This window comes from Andrographis paniculata, unplaced genomic scaffold (genome assembly GCF_009805555.1).
Source record: "Andrographis paniculata isolate CXL003 unplaced genomic scaffold, ASM980555v1 Contig72END, whole genome shotgun sequence".
Classification (NCBI taxonomy): domain Eukaryota; kingdom Viridiplantae; phylum Streptophyta; class Magnoliopsida; order Lamiales; family Acanthaceae; genus Andrographis; species Andrographis paniculata.
The window spans coordinates 752,264-769,224 of record NW_026137609.1 but is presented as its reverse complement, the minus strand read 5'-3'; the positions used below and the strand labels follow the sequence as shown (position 1 = coordinate 769,224).

The 16,961-nt window shown below is 27.3% G+C and overlaps 1 protein-coding gene across 3 annotated transcripts in view; it reads left to right on the top strand.

Moving 5' to 3' along the window:
• The window catches only part of LOC127265246 (uncharacterized), a 56,911-nt gene that overhangs the window by 20,477 nt on the left and 19,473 nt on the right, over positions 1–16,961 (top strand). The window contains exons 2-3 of one of the 3 annotated variants that reach the window (XM_051294974.1): positions 15,556–15,631; positions 16,555–16,642. In XM_051294974.1, the coding sequence (XP_051150931.1) occupies positions 15,593–15,631; positions 16,555–16,642 (127 nt within the window). In that variant the 5' untranslated portion in view covers positions 15,556–15,592. Of the gene's footprint in view, positions 1–7,079; positions 7,653–15,555; positions 15,632–16,554; positions 16,643–16,961 lie in introns of those variants that run through there. The other 2 variants (XM_051294975.1, XM_051294973.1) reach the window with 2 other exon arrangements.

Here is a 16,961-nt window from a genome sequence, read left to right as displayed (position 1 = left end):
ATTAAATTAAATGCATAAATGTAAAAGGAAAGGGTCGGATTACTCCCTATGATGTATTCGGTCGTCCGATCATCCGGCCGCTCCCTCTCGTATGCATCTAAAAAGATTTAAAATAGATATTAGTATATATGTATAGGAAACAAAAAAGTAATATTAAAATCACTTACCTTGGATTTGAAATCGAGATCGAAGGATCTTTGCGGATCCCCTCGTCTCCACATAAGCTTTACCTACAAATTAAAAACACTTGAAAATAAGTTAGTATAAAATATAGAAACAAAAAAATTAATGCATGCATGTCCCGGGACGGACGTAAAATTAAATCTATTCCTATATGCATAATGTTAAACTAAATTAAATGCATAAATGTAAACGGAAAGGGACGGATTACTCCCTATGATGTATTCGGTCGTCCGATCATCCGGCCGCTCCCTCTCGTATGCATCTAAAAAGATTTAAAATAGATATTAGTATATATGTATAGGAAACAAAAAAGTAATATTAAAATCACTTACCTTGGATTTGAAATCGAGATCGTAGGATCTTTGCGGATCTCCACGTCTCCACATAAGCTTTACCTACAAATTAAAAACACTTGAAAATAAGTTAGTATAAAATATAGAAACAAAAAAATTAATGCATGCTTGTCCCGGGACGGACGTAAAATTAAATCTATTCCCATATGCATAATGCTAAATTAAAAAATTAAATGCATAAATGTAAAAGGAAAGGGTCGGATTACTCCCTATGATGTATTCGGTCGTCCGATCATCTGGCCGCTCCCTCTCGTATGCATCTAAAAAGATTTAAAATAGATATTAGTATATATGTATAGGAAACAAAAAAGTAATATTAAAATCACTTACCTTGGATTTGAAATCGAGATCGAAGGATCTTTTCGTATCCCCTCGTCTCCACATAAGCTTTACCTACAAATTAGAAACACTTGAAAATAAGTTAGTATAAAATATAGAAACAAAAAAATTAATGCATGCATGTCCCGGGACGGACGTAAAATTAAATCTATTCCTATATGCATAATGTTAAACTAAATTAAATGCATAAATGTAAACGGAAAGGGACGGATTACTCCCTATGATGTATTCGGTCGTCCGATCATCCGGCCGCTCCCTCTCGTATGCATCTAAAAAGATCTAAAATAGATATTAGTATATATGTATAGGAAACAAAAAAGTAATATTAAAATCACTTACCTTGGATTTGAAATCGAGATCGAAGGATCATTGCGGATCCCCTCGTCTCCACATAAGCTTTACCTACAAATTAAAAACACTTGAAAATAAGTTGGTATAAAATATAGAAACAAAAAAATTAATGCATGCATGTCCCGGGACGGACGTAAAATTAAATCTATTCCTATATGCATAATGTTAAACTAAATTAAATGCATAAATGTAAACGGAAAGGGACGGATTACTCCCTATGATGTATTCGGTCGTCCGACCATCCGGCCGCTCCCTCTCGTATGCATCTAAAAAGATTTAAAATAGATATTAGTATATATGTATAGGAAACAAAAAAGTAATATTAAAATCACTTACCTTAGATTTGAAATCGAGATCGTAGGATCTTTGCGGATCCCCTCGTCTCCACATAAGCTTTACCTACAAATTAAAAACACTTGAAAATAAGTTAGTATAAAATATAGAAACAAAAAAATTAATGCATGCATGTCCCGGGACGGACGTAAAATTAAATCTATTCCTATATGCATAATGTTAAACTAAATTAAATGCATAAATGTAAACGGAAAGGGACGGATTACTCCCTATGATGTATTCGGTCGTCCGATCATCCGGCCGCTCCCTCTCGTATGCATCTAAAAAGATCTAAAATAGATATTAGTATATATGTATAGGAAACAAAAAAGTAATATTAAAATCACTTACCTTGGATTTGAAATCGAGATCGTAGGATCTTTGCGGATCTCCTCGTCTCCACATAAGCTTTACCTACAAATTAAAAACACTTGAAAATAAGTTAGTATAAAATATAGAAACAAAGAAATTAATGCATGCATGTCCCGGGACGGACGTAGAAATAAATCTATTGCTATATGCATAATGCTAAATTAAATTAAATGCATAAATGTAAAAGGAAAGGGTCGGATTACTCCCTATGATGTATTCGGTCTTCCGATCATCCGGCCGCTCCCTCTCGTATGCATCTAAAAAGATTTAAAATAGATATTAGTATATATGTATAGGAAACAAAAAAGTAATATTAAAATCACTTACCTTGGATTTGAAATCGAGATCGAAGGATCTTGGCGGATCCCCTCGTCTCCACATTAGCTTTACCTACAAATTAAAAACACTTGAAAATAAGTTAGTATAAAATATAGAAACAAAAAAATTAATGCATGCATGTCCCGGGACCGACGTAGAAATAAATCTATTCCTATATGCATAATGCTAAATTAAATTAAATGCATAAATGTAAAAGGAAAGGGACGGATTACTCCCTATGATGTATTCGGTCGTCCGATCATCCGGCCGCTCCCTCTCGTATGCATCTAAAAAGATTTAAAATATATATTAGTATATATGTATAGGAAACAAAAAAAGTAATATTAAAATCACTTACCTTGGATTTGAAATCGAGATCGAAGGATCATTGCGGATCCCCTCGTCTCCACATAAGCTTTACCTACAAATTAAAAACACTTGAAAATAAGTTAGTATAAAATATAGAAACAAAAAAATTAATGCATGCATGTCCCGGGACGGACGTAAAATTAAATCTATTCCTATATGCATAATGTTAAACTAAATTAAATGCATAAATGTAAACGGAAAGGGACGGATTACTCCCTATGATGTATTCGGTCATCCGATCATCCGGCCGCTCCCTCTCGTATGCATCTAAAAAGATTTAAAATAGATATTAGTATATATGTATAGGAAACAAAAAAGTAAAAATTAAAATCACTTACCTTGGATTTGAAATCGAGATCGAAGGATCTTTGCGGATCCCCTCGTCTCCACATAAGCTTTACCTACAAATTAAAAACACTTGAAAATAAGTTAGTATAAAATATAGAAACAAAAAAATTAATGCATGCTTGTCCCGGGACCGACGTAAAAATAAATATATTCCTATATGCATAATGCTAAATTAAATTAAATGCATAAATCTAAAAGGAAATGGACGGATTACTAACTATGATGTATTCGGTCGTCCGATCATCCGGCCGCTCCCTCTCGTATGCATCTAAAAAGATTTAAAATAGATATTAGTATATATGTATAGGAAACAAAAAAATAATATTAAAATAACTTACCTTGGATTTGAAATTGAGATCGAAGGATCTTCGCGGATCCCCTCGTCTCCCCATAAGCTTTACCTACAAATTAAAAACACTTGAAAATAAGTTAGTATAAAATATAGAAACAAAAAAATTAATGCATGCATGTCCCGGGACCGACGTAAAAATAAATCTATTCCTATATGCATAATGCTAAATTAAATTAAATGCATAAATATAAAAGTAAAGGGACGGATTACTCCCTATGATGTATTCGGTCGTCCGATCATCCGGCCGCTCCCTCTCGTATGCATCTAAAAATATTTAAAATAGATATTAGTATATATGTATAGGAAACAAAAAAGTAATATTAAAATCACTTACCTTGGATTTGAAATCGAGATCGAAGGATCTTTGCGGATCCCCTCGTCTCCACGTAATCTTTACCTACAATTTAAAAACACTTGAAAATAAGTTAGTATAAAATATAGAAACAAAAAAATTAATGCATGCATGTCCCGGGACCGACGTAAAATTAAATCTATTCCTATATGCATAATGCTAAATTAAATTAAATGCATAAATGTAAAAGGAAAGGGACGGATTACTCCCTATGATGTATTCGGTCGTCCGATCATCCGGCCGCTCCCTACGTATGCATCTAAAAAGATTTAAAATAGATATTAGTATATATGTATAGGAAACAAAAAAATAATATTAAAATCACTTACCTTGGATTTGAAATCGAGATCGAAGGATCTTTGCGGATCCCCTCGTCTCCACGTAAGCTTTACCTACAAATTAAAAACACTTGAAAATAAGTTAGTATAAAATATAGAAACAAAAAAATTAATGCATGCATGTCCCGGGACCGACGTAAAAATAAATCTATTCCTATATGCATAATGCTAAATTAAAAAATTAAATGCATAAATGTAAAAGGAAAGGGTCGGATTACTCCCTATGATGTATTCGGTCGTCCGATCATCCGGCCGCTCCCTCTCGTATGCATCTAAAAAGATTTAAAATAGATATTAGTATATATGTATAGGAAACAAAAAAGTAATATTAAAATCACTTACCTAGGATTTGAAATCGAGATCGAAGGATCTTTTCGGATCCCCTCGTTTTCACATAAGCTTTACCTACAAATTAGAAACACTTGAAAATAAGTTAGTATAAAATATAGAAACAAAAAAATTAATGCATGCTTGTCCCGGGACCGACGTAAAAATAAATCTATTCCTATATGCAAAATGCTAAATTAAATTAAATGCCTAAATGTAAAAGGAAAGGGACGAATTACTCCCTATGATGTATTCGGTCGTCTGATCATCCGGCCGCTCCCTCTCGTATGCATCTAAAAAGATTTGAAATAGATATTAGTATATAAGTATCGGAAACAAAAAAGTAATATTAAAATAACTTACCTTCGATTTGAAATCGAGATCGAAGGATCTTTGCGGATCCCCTCATCTCCACATAAACTTTACCTACAAATTAAAAACACTTGAAAATAAGTTAGTATAAAATATAGAAACAAAAAAATTAATGCATGCATGTCCCGGGACGGACATAAAATTAAATCTATTCCTATATGCATAATGTTAAACTAAATTAAATGCATAAATGTAAATGGAAAGGCACGGATTACTCCCTATGATGTATTCGGTCGTCCGATCATCCGGCCGCTCCCTCTTCACAAAACCTTCTTCATCCCCTTCTCGGAATCCCCCCTGCGCCTGCCCCTGCCCCCCGAAATTCTCCAGAACCCTCTTCACAAAACCTTCTTCATCCCCTTATCGGAATTCCCCTGCGCCTGCCCCTGCCCCCGGAAATTCTCCAAAACCCTCTTCACAAAACCTTCTTCATCCCCTTCTCGGAATTCCCCCTGCGCCTGCCCCTGCCCTGCTCGTACCCCATTGCATTTGCATTGCAGCCCCAAAAACTTATAATAATGTATACAAAATCAAAATAAAGAATATTTATAATGTATGCTTTAACGGCTACTTACCTAATATAAAAAACTTACCCTATATAATTTCAGATTTTAATATAATGTGTATATTAAAATTAAAATCAAAATCAAAATCAAAATCTATGCTTAACGGCTACTTACCTAATATAAAAAACTTACCATATATAATTTCACATTTTAATATTATGTGTATATTAAAATTAAAATTAAAATCAAAATCGAAATCTATGTTTAATGGCTACTTACCTAATATAAAAAACTTACCATATATAATTTCACATTTTAATATTATGTGTATATTAAAATTAAAATTAAAATTAAAATCAAAATCTATGCTTAAAGGCTACTTACCTAATATAAAACTTACCATATATAATTTCACATTTTAATATTATGTGTATATTAAAATTAAAATAATTTCTTTTTTTAATATTATGTGTTATTAAAATCAAAATCATTATGCTTAACGGCTACTTACCATATATAATACCCTCCTATGTAATCTAATAAAAATTAAAATAATTTCTTTTTTTAATATTATACGTATATATATATTTTTATATTTAAATTATATTTTATTGCTTCTATAAAAATATAATATTTTATTTGAATATACTGCTACAATTACATATATTTATTTATAATCATTAATTTTATTATATTACTAATGATTTTTTTAAATAGATTAATAATTTAAAATTTATTTTACTGGTGTATTAATTTTGTATTTTTAGTTTAAAGTAGTGTAAAAAAAAATACCCCCTCCGTCCCAACTAATTTGTCCATTTTAGCTGAGGCACGAAGTTTTAGTTATGATGTAATTAGTAAGTAATTAAGAAATATATTAGTAAAAATAATTATGGTATATTAGTAAAAATAATTACATATTAGAATGACTTAATAGTTAATTAAAATAAAATATATATATAAATTATGAATTTTAAAATAGGGTAAACTGTTTTTTTAGTCCCGTAACTGGACTCCTTTATCATTTTAGTCTTGTAAGTGGAGCATGTCGGAAACTAGTCCCATAAGTGAAAAAATTTTGTTGTTTTAGTCCTCCGGCGCCGGAGATGCCCGCGTGGCTCGCTGGAGGTGATGTGTCCGTCAGGTGTTCCGCCAGGTCAGCGACACCTGGCGGACACATGGATTTATTTATTTTTTTTAATTTTTTAATTTTTTTAAAATTGGATCAAATAAAAAAAATAAAAAAATGCAAATAAAATTTAAAATAAGTTTTAAAAACAATTTTAAAAAATGAAAAAATAAATAAAAAAATCCACGTGTCCGCCAGGTCAGCGACACCTGGCGGACACGTCACCTCCGGCGAGCCACGCGGGCATCTCCGGCGCCGGAGGACTAAAACAGCGAAAATCTTTCACTTATGGGACTAGTTTCCGACAGGCTCCACTTACGGGACTAAAATGATAAGGGGGTCTAGTTACGGGACTAAAAAAACAGTTTACCCTTTAAAATATGATTAAAGTGTATAATCATATTTCCAAAAAATAAAAGAGATAATTTATATAGGATGGATGAATATAGAAAAAGTGGATAAATTAAGTGGGACGGAAAGAGTAATAGGGGGGAGGGGCGGTCAACGTGACGCGGGAGAGGCATGAGTGCAGTTCGATCGTTGTAGTGTTAAACTATTATATTTTTTAGTGTATAAATTATATATTATATATTTTGTACAAAACTATATATATTATATTTTTTTTTAATATAAATCGAAAATCGTATTAAAAATTAAGTGGCGATGAGAAATGTTTTTCTAACTACCATTACCATTACCATTGTATTTATTTATTAGATTTATCCTTATCTCTGTAGATTCAAATAGAGTGTCTTCCTTCTAGCGGAACTCTAATTTACTCGGTGGCACGGTCACTTCCACACCGTCCGGTGCGTGCACTGTCACCTCGTACACGGCATTCGCCTCCTTCCTGACATTTCTTACGCTTCGTTTATACTTCACAACGCTTTTAAAGCCGGAGAAGGCAACCGAGAACGACGGGTAGTTCAAATCTCCCGGAGAAGGCAACCGAGAACTCTAATATTGTTTTATTCGTCAACTTACATAGTATACATAATTTTATTTTGGATTGTTCAATTATAAAGTAATTTATTTTAAAGTAAATGTGGATTTTATCCCACATGATATATAGTCATATACCCTAATTATATTTTTTAATCTAAAACTATTTTTATTATATGATAAATATTTTTATTAATATATTTTTAATTATTTACTAATTATATTTCTTTAAATTCTCATATTTACGGTAAAAAAACCACGATAGTCGGGATGAAGGGAGTAATAAAATAGAGGCATTGTATCTACACATTGTGAAAGAGTTAGAGTGTGAATATGTGAACAAAAACACAATTGGTCTTCAGTGGCCATTATTTCTACCTTATTTTTTTTAATATATATAATAAATAAAGTTTGTTTGATTGTGTTTTATAGTTTATTTGATTTGTATTATAATTTGAATTATTAATTTAAATTTTGTCTTAAATAATATTTTAAATTTGATACTTTTGTATTAGAGATATTTTTATTAATAAAACGTAATGGTTGAACAACAAAAATATTGATGTTTGTTTCATAAAAAATAACTTAACGCTATGCTAGTTGAACTTGTGATCGCGGGATCATGAATTTAAATTCACCAGACGCTAATGATTTAAATAAGTATTTAATATAATATTTTGTATCAAAATTTATTTTCAATATCTTATAAATATAAAAAATAAATTTTAATATGATATTATTTATAATTAGAAAAATACTATATATTATAGATAACATAACAAATACTAGTATTATTAAAAAATAGAACCAAACATACCCAAATTATTCTTTTTCTAACATTATAACGATGTATTTCTATATTAGTCAAAATTTGCCCACAATGAACATTAAAAGATTAAGAAGAAAAAGAAAAAAAATTATATATATGTATTAATTTGTCATTTAAATTTATGTTAGTTTATTCATAAAAATAATATATATTTTTTATTTGTTGTATCATAAAAAAAAAAAAAAAAAAAAAAAAAAAAATTAAATATATATACCTACGTTAAAATTGTCAAAAAAATTTGAGCAGAAAATTTAAATTAGGGAGAAAGTATTATTTAAAGCCATCTCCAATCCGTCATTCTAATTTTGCAGTTGCTACAGTACAAATGCAGCTGATCTACCGTACTTTACTTCAACCATAAATTTCAATTTTTACTCTAAAAAGTATATTCTGTATATTCTACTTTTATATTATTTTATATAATTTTTCATATTTATAAATTATACCACAACTTTAATTATTTTACATTATAATCTATACACATATAATTTATATTTTATTTAAAATTACATATATTAAAATTAGCATTTATAATTAATAACTATTACAAATAAAATAATTAAATGCTATCAAGACAAATAACTATTTAAAATAAAAAATTTACATAATTTTTTATAAAATAAAAGTACACGTTACTTAAAAAAAAAAAAAAATTACATATCATTTTAAAAAATAAAAATTATATATCACTTTTAAAAAATAAAATTACACATTATTTATAAAAAAAATAAATTAATATCACTTTTTGAAAATTAAAATTATATATTAATTTTAAAAATATAATCATATATAGGGCTGACAATCGGATCAGGTCGGGTCGGGTTCAGGTTCGGGTCAGTTTAAACGGGTTTACAAAACCTTTGACTTGAACCTGACCATTTAATTAAATGGGTTGATATTTGAAACCTTAACCTTACCTTTTATTATCGGGTCAACCTGAATATGACTTATATAACCCGTTTAAATCTAAAATTTTTAAATTTTAATTTTAAAATTACAATTTACACTAACAAAAAATTTTAATGCATAATATATATACAATTAAAGCAAAAAATTATTTATTCATATCATAAAACCGATATTCAAGAATTGAATTAACAACGCTACATAATCGTACATAACACAATCCTTTATTTTTTATTGTTTAGTTTTATAAAATTGGCCATAAATATTGAATTGTATTGATAAAATTTAAAAATATATTTAATTTAAATAATATTAATTAAACAGGTTAGACGAAATATTTTCATGTCGAAAATGTAGACCTTAACCTGACCCATTTAATTAAATGGGTTAAACGAGTTTGACCCAATTATTAATTTGGTCGAAAATCTCAACCCAAACCCAACTATTTCATGTCAGGTTCGGGTCGGGTTAATTTTTGTCAGCCCTAATAAAATAATGAAGTTATATTTTATTTTTATTTGATTTTGATTTACATGTTTGTTTTTATTTTAGTCTCTCGTTATTTATGCATTGCACAGAAGATATTTTTTTATTTATAAAATTTATAATTAATTCTAAATTTATTTGCTTATATATAGTAGGGAATTTACATTGAGGTTTGAGAACAGCTGTCTTGGCCTCACTTAAAAAAATAGTGTAAAAAATATATTTGTAAATATTATTTTTACTATTTTCGTTGTCTTATTTTGAAATATTCTCTTTTTATTTTAAATAAATAACAATACACTAAAATCAAAATATCTTTAAATTTTATTTAAATAACAAACATATATTATATATAAAAATTATTTTACATATAAAGTCAAAAGATAAAAATGACAAAAATTCTTACTTATTTTCATTAACTAATAAAATATTATATTTTTTTAATTTACTACAAAGATCCATTTGATTTGAGAGATAGAATATATATTTTTAATTAAATTAATTTGTCAATCTCAAATTGGAAGATTTATCTTTTTTTTTTTTTTTTTTTTTTCTAATTTTCCTTCTTTTCAACTTATGTTAATTGTACTTTGAATAGGTAGAAGTAAACTGCCTGTGATTCATTCATTTTAAAATATATTTATTTGCAAATTATTTAATAGATTATTTTTTATATATACCCTTTTATAAAATAAATTCTACGTATGTAGAGAATGTAATTATAAAATACAATAAACATAAATAAAATAAAATATTGAAAAAATAATTAACTTAAGAATATACAAATTATACAGGGGCAATAGATAATATATAAATTACAAAAATTTGATAATTTCGCTATAATATGTTTCCATATAATAATTGAAATTTTATAGAAATAATAATACAATTATAATTGAAAAGTCTTCTAAAAATATGTACACATTTTCGCATAAATTTACTATCACAGCCTTTAAAAAAAAATGACCTAATATTGAATAAATAATAATAAAAAACCTAATGAAATAAGAATTCAAATTAATATTTTATTTTAAATATTATAATTTATTATTAGTGGATATGTTTGTTTTTTAAAGTCAGTTTCGATCTATTTTTTAGTTTTTTCACCTAATATAAATCAAAATTTTAGTTTTTATTTAATATCTTTAAAAGATAAAAAAATTTATAAAAATATTACACTAGAGACCTACTTATATCATGATAAAATATTATTTTAAATCAAATTTAATTATTTTAATAATCCGTCGACTTAAATCCAAACTTTAAAGTATGTTTATATTGATAATACAATATTCACTTGGCCAGGTGGATTTCTTTAACACAAATCTCCCAAATTTTACTATTTAAATTTTGAATTTACCAAACAATATATATATATATTTTTCTCACAAAATATCATATTAAAAATTATTTTAATACAAAATTCAAACTAAGGTTTGTTTAAACAGGGCTTTTTTGGAGATTTTTGAAATTTTGGAAGTTTGAAAAAAAATGAAAAATTAATATTTGATTTGATGTTTTTGGGGACTGGGCAACTCAATGCTAGTATGATATTGTCCGCTTTGGGTTGGCCCGCACGGATTTGTTTTGGATATTCTCCAAAAAGACCTCATACTAGAGGAGTTCACTTGGGACTTATAAGGTGCTAATTTTCTTCACAACTTCTGATGTGGGATTTGAATTTGCACCCTAACAGTACTAAATGAGTGAAAATATATTGTGTAAACAGAGTGTAAATGTATTCAAACTTCCACTAAAGAAACACACATGTTTTCAAACATAAAGATTCTATTTTAATCTTAATAAGTATAAAAAAAAAAACATAATAAGACTTGTTTGGTAATATTCTGGAAAAAAACAATCAAATAAATAAAGATGAAATTTATATATATATATATATACATTATTATTTATGTGTGTATAAAATGAAAATATGTCATATTATAAAATTGTCAAAACCATAGAGGAATTAATAGAAATAAAGATTATTTTTAATACATTTTTTTCAAAAATTAGATCACAAGGTTTGTCTACTTCAAGTTTGTTTTTAGATTTTTCCGTTTGAATAATTATTTGAAAATAACATTTTGCAAAAATATAATAATATACTTTTATTTTTATTTTTTATTTATTTTTTTTAAAAAATCGTGACGCATCTGTATTTCACGATTTCATCTTTGCTTCCACTTTCTTCATTAATTGTATTGTGTTGCTGATTAGGTCATCTCAATCCCTGCATAACACTTGCTCTTTTATTTATTTATTTTATATATATATATATATTATTTTACACGTGTATCTATATGCTCTGTCCTAAGTGTGAAGGCTTTGACCTATAAATATAGGTGTGTATGTCAAATTAGTGCGCATATCAAGTGATGGGGATATCGCTGTTTGGGGCATTCGGGTTCGATTTCAGATGAGTGCATATTTGTAGGATAATATATACTCAATTCATTCCATATTATCTATTGTATAATATAGATAAATGAAATGATATTGTGTAATACAGTGTAAATTTAAAAAGTATTTGTAAAGTTATATAAATGATATATATTGTTAAGGAATAGACCAAAATGAAAAAAATAAATAATTGGTAAAGAACGGATAAAATATAAATTTGTTTACTAGCTTTACAATTCCATATAAAAAAATGATACACTCTCCTTCGTCAAAATAGATGTTCATTAGATACGGTATGTATTTTTTTTAAAAAAAAAATAATAAATTAAAATAAAATAGGTAAAGATAAAAAATATTCTTTTTAGAATAAAGAGAAGTATGAAAATTATAGTATTTTTTTGCTAAAAATTAAAATGAGAATAAATTCAATTACAACAAAACAAGAAAATAAAAATAAATTTTAATAATAAAAAGAGTATTATTTCTTTGTTAGAAGAATATATAATACTTCATCCGTCCCCTAACTATGTATCTATTTGTTTTTTCACGTGGTTTTAGAAATATTAGTATTATATTGGGATATAGTATAAATAAAGTGGAAATAACTAAAATAACTTTATTAGTATTGTGTGATATAAAGGTAATGGCATTTGTGTAATATATTGTAAGTTGTAAGTTATTTGTAATGTTTAGGTAAATAATATCATTACTAAAAAGGAAATTAATACATTGTTACGGGACAGACTAAATGAAAAAAAAATGGATAATTTGTTATGGGACGGATAGAGTATTTCTTGGTCCTATTAAATTAATCCAATTTTCTTATTTAACAATCTAATGAAATTAGTCCTATTTTCTAATAAAGAAATAATTAGTATGAAATTAGTAATATATTTTCCTATCAATTAAAATGTCTAGATAAAATGATCATTAATATAATATCCTAATAGAAAAAAAAAACAAAAAAACTTGAAACGGACCCAGAAGAAGATGATTGTTTCTTCGCAAATTTCATGAAAAAAAAAACTTCGTGCAACTTATGGTTCATTTTTTTATGGTACATTCTTCATAATTATTTTAAACTACAATATATATACATATTAATACAAGATATGTACTCCCTCCGTTCCACATACCGTGGCTGCTACACTGTAGACACAGTATTTTAGGAGGAGTGTATTAGTAGATAATAAGAATGTATTAGTGAAAGTAATTATCCGATAATATAAAAATTATAAATTAAGATTAAGATAACTAATTAATTTAATTAAAATTTTTAAAAAAAAATAAAAAAGTTTAAAATGAGAATAAAATGTGTAATCATTTTCCAAAAAAGGAAAGTGATATGGTACGTGGAACGGAGAGAAACGACAATGTGAACATGGTATGTGGAACGGAGGGAGTAATATATAATTGTCTAATCACAAAAAGTTAATAATTTAATATTAAAGATTATTTTTTATATAATTGACATAATTTTCTATAATTAATACAAAAAACACATTAATTAAAAAACACAAAGATGAACAAGCACTTAACTCCCTCGCCAAAAGAAAACCCAACAAAAAGTGTGATATCTCAGTCACAAATTAGTTATGATGGAATTCTCAACGTCCTAGGTATGTAAATTTTTTTGTAGTGCATAATCTCGTTTAATTATTACTACATCCGTCTCACATACCATATTATTATTCAAATTAGAGCGTATGAGCATTTGTTACGGTGAGTGTCTCTACTATATTATTTTTTTTAATATCTCTCATTCACATCATATATTTATATATATTATTATTCAAATTATTTCTTTCAACACCCGTTATAGTATCATTATTTTTACTTATTACCTTTACAATTTTATAAAATTCATCGTAATGATTTATTTATATATATTTTTATTATCTAATAATATATAAATAATATTATACTACTATTTTTAAAATATTAATTTATATAAATTATAATATATTATATATATTTTTATATGAAATATTATGGTGTGTTTGTTTGGGACTTTGGATTTTGAGTTAGAATTTGAATAGTAAAAATTTTAAATTTAAATAGTTGTATGATGTGATGTTTTTGAAGAAAAAAAATTGGATGAATAGTGTAAATCCAATCCAATCCTCCAAACAAACACACTCTAAAATTATTCAAATTTATAAAATTAATGGCATTTAAAAATCTGAATGATGTTGAAATAGACTCGGATTAATATATTGCCAGAATAATTTTTCGTTTTTGATAGTTTTGTTAAAGAATTAGTTGAAAAAAAAGTGAATAAAAATTTAAAAACATTAAGTGTTAAAATTGAGATATATAAAAAATTATTAAAAAATAAGCCGTAAGTTGTGATCTTTTGAAATAAAATGGGACCAGAGTTGATAATTTTTTTGAATGAGACCAAAATTGATAATTATGATATTGAATGAGACCAAAAAAATTTTTTACTCCCCAAAAAAACATAAAAAAAAATACTCCCTCCGTCCCCAAAAGTATAGTCTTATTGTTAGCACGAGATTCAAAGAATATTGATATAATATTGGTAATTGGTAGAAAGTAAGGATAAATGATTTTTTTGCCCTTGTGAGTATGTTAGTATAAAAAGTAGTGACAATTGTGTAATAATAATGAAAAAGTAGGAATAGTTTTACGGCTATATGTTTATTTATGAAAATGAGAGTATTGTTTCGAAACAGACAAAAAATGCTAAACACGAATATTGTATTGAAATGGATGGAGTACTACATATTAATAAAATAATGTATATTATACATTTTATAATTAAATTGAAAATTTTATTTTGGGATTATTATTGAAATGGGTATATGCTTGAATCCATTTTAAGAGTGAGTTAATATTTTCTAAAAATAGAGTAATAATTTTATAAACAAGAATTTATTTATTGTAATATTTTCAAAATAAAATTTAAAATAATATCCAACACGCCCTAATTCCGGACCCGTTAATGAAAACGGATCCGGTGCAAGTGAAATAGGGCGGCACGCGCAAGCCACGTGCCCACATGACGGGCTCGTGGACGAAGGTAACGCCTCATCAGCTTTCAGAATCCCCAAAACGAAACCCCAATCACCTTAACGACGCTCTTTCTTTTCATGTCCTCCATCTACAGGTTCGTTCTTGACCTTTATTAGGCCGGGGCAAAATTAGAATATTGGGCCCTTAAATATATTTCTTATATAATAATAATAATAATAATAATAATATAATATATATATTTTAATATAAATGTATTAAAATAAAATATTTTTTTATATATTAAAAGATCAAAATATAAATATAAAATTAATGTGATATATTTAGTATAACATAAAAAATTAAAAAAAATATTTGATTTAATATTTTTTAAAGAATATTTTTATAAACAATCAAAACCGGCGGTTTTTAAATCAAAACCGGCGGTTTTTAAACTGTAATCGAAACCGTTAAACGGTAACCGAAGCTGTTATTCGGAAGGTTCGGTTTTGATTTGATATTTTGACAAATCGTAACTGGCTGTTTGAACCGTTTGGGCAAGTTTAGTTGATTTCCCTTCCACTTCAACCCCTCGTCTAAATGACATGATCTCATGACATTCATTAAAGTTACTAACTACTGAATCATGCTTGTTTAATCTTGTATTGGTACAGGCACCGTTAGAAAATTTGGAATCAGAAGGTGCATCGTATGCCGACAATTCTATTTCATTCCTTTATGGGTGTAATTGTAAGTAAGTATTTTAGTTTTTCTTGTGAAATTTTCATTTTCTACCCCTATTGAAGATATAAGATATAAGATTATGTTTCTAAGCCACTATTCTGTTCATAAGTATTTTAATCTTGTAATTATTATTAGCAAGGTGCAATTTCTTGTTATATATATTTGTTACGATCCTGTTAATATATCAGGATTTGGCTGGTTTGTAGATACAAGAAAGTAGATTGAATGAAGTTTATATAATAATGAGATTTTAAAACTTTAGCGGATTAAGCTATTGCAATGTGCTAATATGGTGTCTATTGTATTCTAATCCTTCACCATTTGCAACTTGGAAATCTACATGTAGACATCAAATATGCTTTGGTTTGTAATTTCCATCATGTTAAATGAAAACAGATAGCATTTCTTTTCGATTGATAAATTTATGTTTTACTATGTGCACTACACTTTTATAGAGTTGGAATTTATAGTTAATTGCATCAAAGGTCGAGTCTTTCACTTCATGTGGTGTAATTTTTCAAACTTCTGCACCTTAAAATGTCAATATATCATGACACAGTTTTGCTTGATCCTATATATCCATTAGTTTATAGTAAGTTAGAAACAAATTTAAATTATTGTGCATAGTTTAGTAAGAAATTGTAAAATAAATATAATTACGTGTGCAAATTAGTCACGGATAAAATTTCATGATTGATGTCATTAGTAATTTACTTATAAAATTATTTATGGAATTTTCTCGTGAGGAATTGTTTACGAGGTATTACTAACAGAATACTCACGTGTGTCCCAGTTCGATTACTATTAAATAGTGAATTTGTTGAGTGTTTATGTAGAATGAATGGAGAAATTTATACAGGACACACATATCTTATGTATGAGGTAATACCTATCCTAATTTGTATATGTTTTTTTTTTATCATCTACAGTTGAATCCATATTTACAGAGCGGTTGGCAGCTTTTGATCATGGATCTGAACATAAAAGCCACAAGAACAGTTGTCATTTGTAATTCAGGTAACAAATTCTAGTTGAATATGGGCACTACATATATAGACTTGCAATATAATTACAACTTTAAAATTCCAATAGTCATGTGTATGTATATGTGTGAACATTAATTTGTTGTCCACTAGTTGTTGAACATATTTCCACAAGGCAGAGGGGTCTAATTTTATTTATAACGATTAAAATAGTTGTAATGTTGTGCTTAATAATTTTCTAACGGCATTTGTTTCTTCCATCTGAATTATGCTATGTTGGCACATTAAAGATGGTATGAACAAATTGTTTGTGAGTTGGTACTAAGTAGTCTTAGTTTAGAGAATTTGATAAA